Below are 7,963 nucleotides of genomic sequence, written 5' to 3' on the forward strand. Positions count from 1 at the left end.
AGGCAAGAACCCTCAGGTCTGGAAGTACACTTTTTTGTGAGTCAGAATAAGACAAAGCATTAGAACCAATTCCCAACAGCTGATTGTAAATCCTACCAGTAAGAACATGGGTGGACAAAATCTCTCTGGATTCCTTATTTTAAGTCTTTAAGGTACATCTCCTGGAGAAGAATTGTTGGAACATACAGTAATTTTAATTCCCATTATTGGAGGCACAGCATCTTACTTCGTAGTAGCTGCATCAGTTTGCATCCTTGTGGGTTCTGATTGCTTCATCTTTTCCACACTTACTTCCTCCTTGCTTGCCAATCACCATCCTAGCAGGTGTGAAGTACTACATTATTTTGGTTTTGATTGTCATTTCTCTAGTGATTGGCAAAGCTCAGCACGCTTCTGTGCAGCTGCCGGCCTCCTGTGCGTCTTCTCTGCAGGCAGGACTCCTTAAGGGTGTTGACTATTAAGCTTGTCTTACAAATTTTAATTTAGAAATGTATTGCTTCATTTTCAAATATCAGGGGTTTCCCTATCATTTTTCCATATGTGTTTTAAACTTGCATCTATTGTTATATTGCAGTGAACAATTTCCCTGTACAATTTTAATTCTTTTAGGTTTGTGAATATTTCAGTGACTAAGTTATGACATGGGTACTTGAAAATATTTGCTCAGACTTTGCATATACTTTAGAAGTCAGCTATACTTGCTCAGCTCAGTGTTGCCCAGGCCTTGCATATACCTCTTTGGTTTTCTGTCTACATGTCTTCTTAATTGACAATGAGTGTTTACATTTCCAACTTCAGTTCTAGATTTATGTATTTCTCTTTTTAGTTCTATGAGTTTTTTGACACAGAGCTGCCACTTTGTTCTTTGATCTATTGAGGACCCTTTTCAACTATTTACCTGCAATGTTGAATTTAACACAAAATCCTCCTCTCGCGTACCATGGCTGTCCTCACAGACACTCTTGTGCTACTCAAATATTCAGACAAATTTCACAAGTGATTTTCAGGCTTACACTCCAGGTTTGGCTGAGGCTTCTTAGTGAGTATGAATATTGGATATAACATGATCAGATTCCTTCCTTAACAATACAGGGTGATACTCAGCCCAAATGCACATCTGTCAAAGACTTTGGTCACCTACAGGAAGAGAAGGCCACCGAGTCCTTCTTTCATGATGAGTCATATCATTACATAATTTCCCAGTCATTAATGCTTTTAACCCCATTCAGAGAAGCCATTATTTAAAGGAATCATCTAGCTTATGAGTATACTCTTTTATTCTGAATTCTCAGAATAGTTTCATAAAATAAATATCAATATATCTCTTCCAAAATAACAATAATCCTGTGGTGACAGGAAGGAATAAAATACTTTATTTATAGTTAAGATTAAAAAGCAGGTAAACAAAAGAGACCTACAGAGTCAAATAACCTGGACCAGAGATTGGGCCACCAATCAGGGAATATACAGGGGCTGGCCCTAGGCCTCCTACACATTTGTAGTAAGTATGCAGCTTGGTCTTTATGTGGGTGTCATAACAAGTGGAACAGGGGCTGTCTCATTCTCTTTTCTATGCCATCAGATCTCCTTCTCCTACCTGAACTGCTTGGTTGGGCCCCAGTGGGAGAAGATGTGCCTAGTCCCCTAGGGCTCGATATCCCAAGGTGGGGTGATAGATACCCAAGTGCAGCTCCCCTTCTCTGAGGAGAGGGGTAGGGAGCAACGGGGAAGGGATTTTTAAGGGTGGGACTGGGAGAGAGAAGGGAAGGTGATATGATCTAGCTGTAAAGTGACTAAAAATAAATTATTAGGAAAACAAAGCAGGTAATACAAAGGAATTTTACTTAGTTATGTGACATCAAATGCCACATCTAAGCCAAAGAGTATTTGAGGGAGCTCTCATAAGAAATTAATTTCATGAGGGGCTTATCTCTTCCTTACATAGTTGGGTTTCATCATAATCTCAATATCTGAAACTATGACCAGACATACTTGAAAACTGTTAAATAATTCAGGGAGAACAGAAATCAGACTCAAATAGGTTAGTGAACATTTTTCAAGGCTCATGAGACCTATACTACCAGACATTTTATAGTATTAAAAGCAAGTAATCCCAAAACTAAGCTGCTGACTGAAGAATCAAAATCCAGAGGAGCAGGAGAGATGAGTTGGGAAAGGAGAAACTGAATCAAATGAAAATAAAAATAATGTGACTAAAACAATGCAAGGGGCCACAATGCTTATAAATGCATGTGTGTAAGTCAGTTAGGGTTCCTGGATGCTTTATGCAAGAGAAAATTACTTTTTCATGGCTCTCAATCCTAGAAAAACCAAGGCTAAGATGCTAGCTGGTGCCTGCGGAGCTCTCCTCTTGGCCTGCAGTTGTCTTTCAGTGATAGACAGAGCTCTGGTGACTCTTAGTCTCCCTTGGGAGCATCAGCCCTATCAGACTTGTGTTCCATCCTTATGACCCCTTTTAACCTTAATAAGACCTCTGCCTGTAACACAATTACAATGGGGTTAGAGCTCTAACATATAAATGAGAAAGTGTGTGACACAGTCTACAGAAACAGTGCTGTGTGAAGAATTAAATATGAGATATTAGGCTGACAGTTAATCAAATATACCTAAGTTAGCTGTATTCTATTTATCAAGAGGTAAATGTGAGGTACAAATCTGTCTGTGGCTCTTTTCCTGCTAAATAGGGTCTACCAAATGCCAAATATCCGGTACTATTCACTATTCACCTCACCGTTATCCATGAGTCTCTTTACATATGTCTGTTAACTACTTGCTGAAAAGGTATGGACAGCTACACTGCACACTATCTTCATTTTTCTTCTGCTATCTGGCTTGTTTGGTTTGTTTGTCTGTTTGTTTTTAATTTGTACAGAGAATGGATGAGAGAAGAGAGAACCGAGAAAGGATAGAATATGTTTGCCATGCCTCTACCCGGAAGGAATAGTTGTCATTTGGGTAGTTTTTCTCCAAATTCTCCAAGCCAAGTTGCAAACCTTGAGATTATATTTGAGATTGATTTTTGCTTCTGCTCAATCTTTCTCTCCCACAAAGACTAAACATATAGTCATAGCAATGATTCTCAATCAAGCTTTATGTGCTCCTGGTGGTTCTTGGAAGTCCCCTGTAGTTCCTTTCAATGGTTGATGTACGTCCTTGGTTCTCAGGATGATTTTTAAGTGTTATTGTCAGTGGGCTTTTTGAGTCATTTATAGGGGAAAAAGGGTACTGAGAATGTTAGAATCTGAATCAATTTAATTTCTCCTTAATGCTCCTATTAAAGTCCTGGTAGAAAAACATTCTCTCACAGTGGAAACTTGTGTGCTCATTATTCCTCTTATACGGCAGACCAGCACCAGTCTCTTAATTGTCCTTGCTGTGCTGTTCACTTTTGATCTTTATACCCGTGTCGGTCATTAAGTGATGTTTCCCATGCATTAAGTTCACAGGGTAGAACAAACTAATGACCTCACAGACATTTTTCCCTCATGTCTCTTGGTCTTGTCCAGTAGCCTTTCAGAATGTGTGCCCTTGACACGCTTTAATACCAAGGTAAATTTTAATGAGCAATTAATCATCTCTGCTCAACTCCTCATTTGCCCTGCACATTAATTTTGTGTCAAGAATTTGTCTATAGTATTTCTGCTTAAAACTTCATCTCTCTTCTTTCTTTCATTACTCTTGGCCTTGGTCAAATTCTAAAGCCACACCAAAGGCAAATTATTGAGACAGCAGTTCTGGGGGGTGGGGGAGCAGTGGGGAGAAAGAAACAGGAACAAGTGAATCATAGGCAGAGTCATAGTGACCTGTCCCCTGAACCTTCACCCAGCCGATACCCTGTTCTGAAAGATATCTGTATTCCCCCTGAACACCCACGCTCCAGTGTCATCTCCTTCCCCACGTCCTGCCTTTTTGTGTTTATAACCCCTGTGTGAATGAGTATAAATTACGATTTGAAAAAAATAAATTATTTTTTAAAAAAAGAAGAAAAGCAACAGGAACAAACACTATCCAGTCCACTCTTTATCTTGCCTGATGTCACATCACCAATAAAGTTTCCCTCCTAATTCATTTTTACCTTTCATACTAATTGCAACAAATTCTACAAGTTGAATGGTATCATAGCATAGTGACCAAAAAGAAAAAGCCATTAGAATCAGATAAAGGGCTGGAATTCTATCATTTCACTGACATCTATTAACCCCAAGCATCAGCTTCTGTGTGCCGTGTGGCTTCCTGGTGTCTAGTCTTGTACCAAACATGGAGCTGGTTGTCTTAGTGCAGAATTGCTACAAGATGTTTTGTTTGGAAAGGTGTCTATTAACTTCCTGGTCTTACCCATATCTACTTAGAGACATACAACTTTTAATCTAACTGTTGGAAACATGATCCTATGAGGCACTCGGCTTGCTAGAACATCACCCCAATGAGTAGATAAAGAGAAAGGTAAAATGGGAGCCAGAAAAAGATAGTCATGTGGAAATTTATGAGGCCATTGTGATTAATTTATTTTAAATGTAATTCAAGTACCAGTAAAGATGCAGTTGAAACACTGCTAAATGAACATATCACCCCCAGTCCCTCAACAGATGGGCTGGCAATGGCTGACCTTTACTCAACTCTTCCTGTATGTTAGTTAGGATCTAGGTAGGTATTGATCATTGGCCAAATTCCAGCAGGTCAAGGTTGTGCTCCCACACCTCACTACTAAGTTCCTTGCTAGATGGAGGCTAACTGGTGAGTGCCTCAAGAGGAACAATTTCTTTACAAGAATGCTAGCAAGATGGGGCAGAGTCTAGTAGGTTTTGTGTCAAAAATACAATCCTGCACAAACAGGTGAAAGAAAAACCAGGTATGAGGACTAAGGAATCACTAATGTAAATCCTCACATAGGCTTAATGCCAAACCTCCCCAATTGGAAAACTCCCTTTGCAAAGTCTTCTGCAGTTAAGAAATGATGGTGATTGTCACACATAAATTTGTTTGCCCTGCTCAACATTGAGAACTGTGCTAGTTGTTAATAAATCAGCAAAAAGAATCTGTCTCTCCCTGATGAGAACTTAGGCGAACATGGGTCCACAGTCACAGGCAATAAAAGATAAATATAAATTAAATAAAATCCATCACACTTTTTAACAAGATTCAAGGCAGCCAATAAAAACAGTGTTTTCCTGATTCCTCCATTGTGGTAATTTGAATAGGTTTAGCGCCCATAGTCTCATGTGTTTGAATGCTTGGCCACAGGGGGTGCCACTATTAGGAGGTGTGGCCTTTTTTTTTTTCCCTGTTTAGGTTGTATGTATTTATTTTAAGGCAGATGATAAACTAGGTCTTGAGGGATGCTTCTGTTTCTGAGATGATACAAAGAATTTAGATCGTAGAACAATAGGCTGCACAAGCAATAGAATATGGCCTAAAGTGTTCTGAAACTTAGAAGCCAAGCAATGTAGGCTTCTCAAGAAATAACATTACAATCACCTTGCTAACAATAAAGCATTCTGGAGTAGTTAAGCAGTGTAACCTGTAATACTTAGGTACTTTTCTGATATTCTTCTCCCAAAGCAAATTCTTTATGCTGACATTTCCAGTGTTAAGAACTACAAATACTGTTGTCTTCATTCTTTTCTTTACCAAGGAGGGTCTCTTCCTCCATCTTGATCCGAAGGATGAACAAAGGCTTGAGGAGTGCGTTTTAGAAGATAAACTGCAGCATGAAGGCCCCCGATGTTCACCCAGACTGTATGGACCTTTCGCCACACATGTCCCATTCCAGATAAGGCCTTGGTAAAACATTTCTTGTCCTGAGTAAGCAGTACTGCTCTACCAGTCCCTGGTCGACAGACACGGCTCATTTCCCGAAGGCAAGCTGGATATAGATTCCAATTTCTCTTCTTGGAGCCCATCCTTTTTCCAAATGGCATATCTGTTACAATAATATCCACAGAAGCAGTTCGCAGTGGGAGGTTGCAGATATCCCACTGAACAGCATCAATGGGCAAACCCCAGGAGGTTTTTCCATCTTTAATCTGACTCTTAGTCAATAAAGATGAGATGTTATTTGCTGCTCTGTTCACTGCCAGTGGGTTGTTGTCCCCAGCAATATGATAACAGTGAGACCATTCAGTAGCTCCCTCTATTGGTATTGCTCCAGTTCCACACATTGGATCCACTATTACATCAGTAGGTTTAGGTTCACAGAGCCTGAGCATCCCATAGGCAAGAGTTGACCTAAGAGTTGTAGGTCCAAAATGTGTAATATTTCTGCGATGGAGACTCTCTTCTGTCAGTGCAATAGCAACAATGACTTCATTATCATGGATGTTCAAGAGAACCTCTACATCAAAGTTGGTCATATCAGCCTTCCACTTAAAGTACTCTTGAATAGCACCCCCAAAATCTCTTGCAGCCTCATTGGAGGTAAAGCAGTGTTTCTCTCCTGCTCTGTTGCAGGTGACTCTAAACTTCTGTACTTGTGGTTCAGTTTCTTCTCTTAAGCTTTGACCAGTTTCATCTTTAGAAGATGCCAAGACATCACCTACTAAGGTTGATATCTCTTCTTTGATGGCTGGATTTTCATAATAGTCCAAGATATGTGACTCTGAAGTGCTGCTGGCATGCTTTTTCTTACCGTCTTTCTCATCTGCTTTGTCTCCTTGTCCACAGTCAGCCTTCTCTTTACCTGCACTCTGATTTGCCTTTCTGCGCTTGGCTTTCTTCTTCTTGAAAGTGGTGTTAATCTGCCAGACTTTTAAAGGGTCTGACCATGGGAGTTTTCCAGCCAGTTCTTCAAAATCTCTTAGAACTTCTTCTTTTGTAGCTTTGAACTGGTAATCTTTAAACTCCTGAACAACCACAAACAAGTTATCAACTGATCTCAGACAATGAACCTTAGCCAGACTTTCTACTGCAATATCAAAATATATCTTGCCCCGGTCTTTGCTGATTCTGCAAGATGACTTCAATTTCTCTCTCACTTCATCTGCGGCTGTTTGTTCAAAGCCAGTAGGTACAGTGGCCCCAATAGTGACTTGGAGATGCTCAGACTCACTTCTGACACCACCTTCCATCACGGGCACAGGGTTCTTGTTCTCATGAAGGTTCATATCCAGGTGCTCACTGGTAGCTTCTTGAGTGTCAGACATGATGGCAATGCTTCTAAAAGGCCTAACAGTCTCGGTTGTAAGCCCAGACCCTTCCGGTCGCTGCACCTGCGAGCCCCAGGTGTGGCCTTTTTAGAGGAGTTATGGCCTTGTTGGAAGAAATGTGTCATGGTGTAGGTGGGCTTTTGGTCTCCTGTGGTCAGGCTCTGCCTAGTGCCAAAGATAGTCTCTTCTAGACTGTCTATGGAAGATAGTCTCCTTCTGGCTGCCTTCAGATCAAGATGTAGACCTCTCCTCTCCTCCAGCACCATGTCTGCCTGTCAGCTGCCATGCTTCCTGCCATGATGATTAACGTACTGAACCTCTGAAACTAGAAGCCAGCAACGATTAAATATTTTCTTTTATGAAAGTTGTCTTGGTCATGGTGTCTCTTCACACCAATGAAACCATAACTAAAACACTCCTACATATAGTATTTGTGGGACAGGCTACTGTATCACATTGGCACGATATAATGATATATTTCTGTAAATCTCACAATAGTTACATGGCTCAGGGACATTTCTTTACGTGTAAAACATGGTCACCTTCAGAATGACTGAATAAGTCTTTTGGTGAAATATTCCTGAGATAAGAATTTTTAGTAACAATTTCATGAGATTCCCTCACACACTGGGGTTGGAACACTGTTTCACTCTGTGAATCAAACTGTCTCAACTCGCACTGCTTCTTCCCAGACCCTGCCCCAATATACGTCATTCTTATACCATCTCAACCATGGTCTAGACACACACTTATACTCTGCTTAAATGATTCATAAGAATTTTTCTGTTGCTAGTCTTTTT

The 7,963-nt window shown here is 40.4% G+C and overlaps 1 protein-coding gene across 1 annotated transcript; it reads right to left on the reverse strand.

Annotated features, from left to right (window-relative positions):
• Nucleotides 1–5,305: 5,305 nt before the first annotated feature.
• On the reverse strand, nt 5,306–7,160 carry LOC114631609 (THUMP domain-containing protein 3). The gene has a single exon (XM_028779995.1). The coding sequence runs from the start codon at nt 7,158–7,160 to the stop codon at nt 5,646–5,648; it is 1,515 nt and encodes a 504-aa protein (XP_028635828.1). The 3' UTR covers nt 5,306–5,645.
• Nucleotides 7,161–7,963: the final 803 nt, after the last annotated feature.

Source organism: Grammomys surdaster, unplaced genomic scaffold, assembly GCF_004785775.1.
Source record: "Grammomys surdaster isolate TR1022 unplaced genomic scaffold, NIH_TR_1.0 363, whole genome shotgun sequence".
NCBI lineage: Eukaryota > Metazoa > Chordata > Mammalia > Rodentia > Muridae > Grammomys > Grammomys surdaster.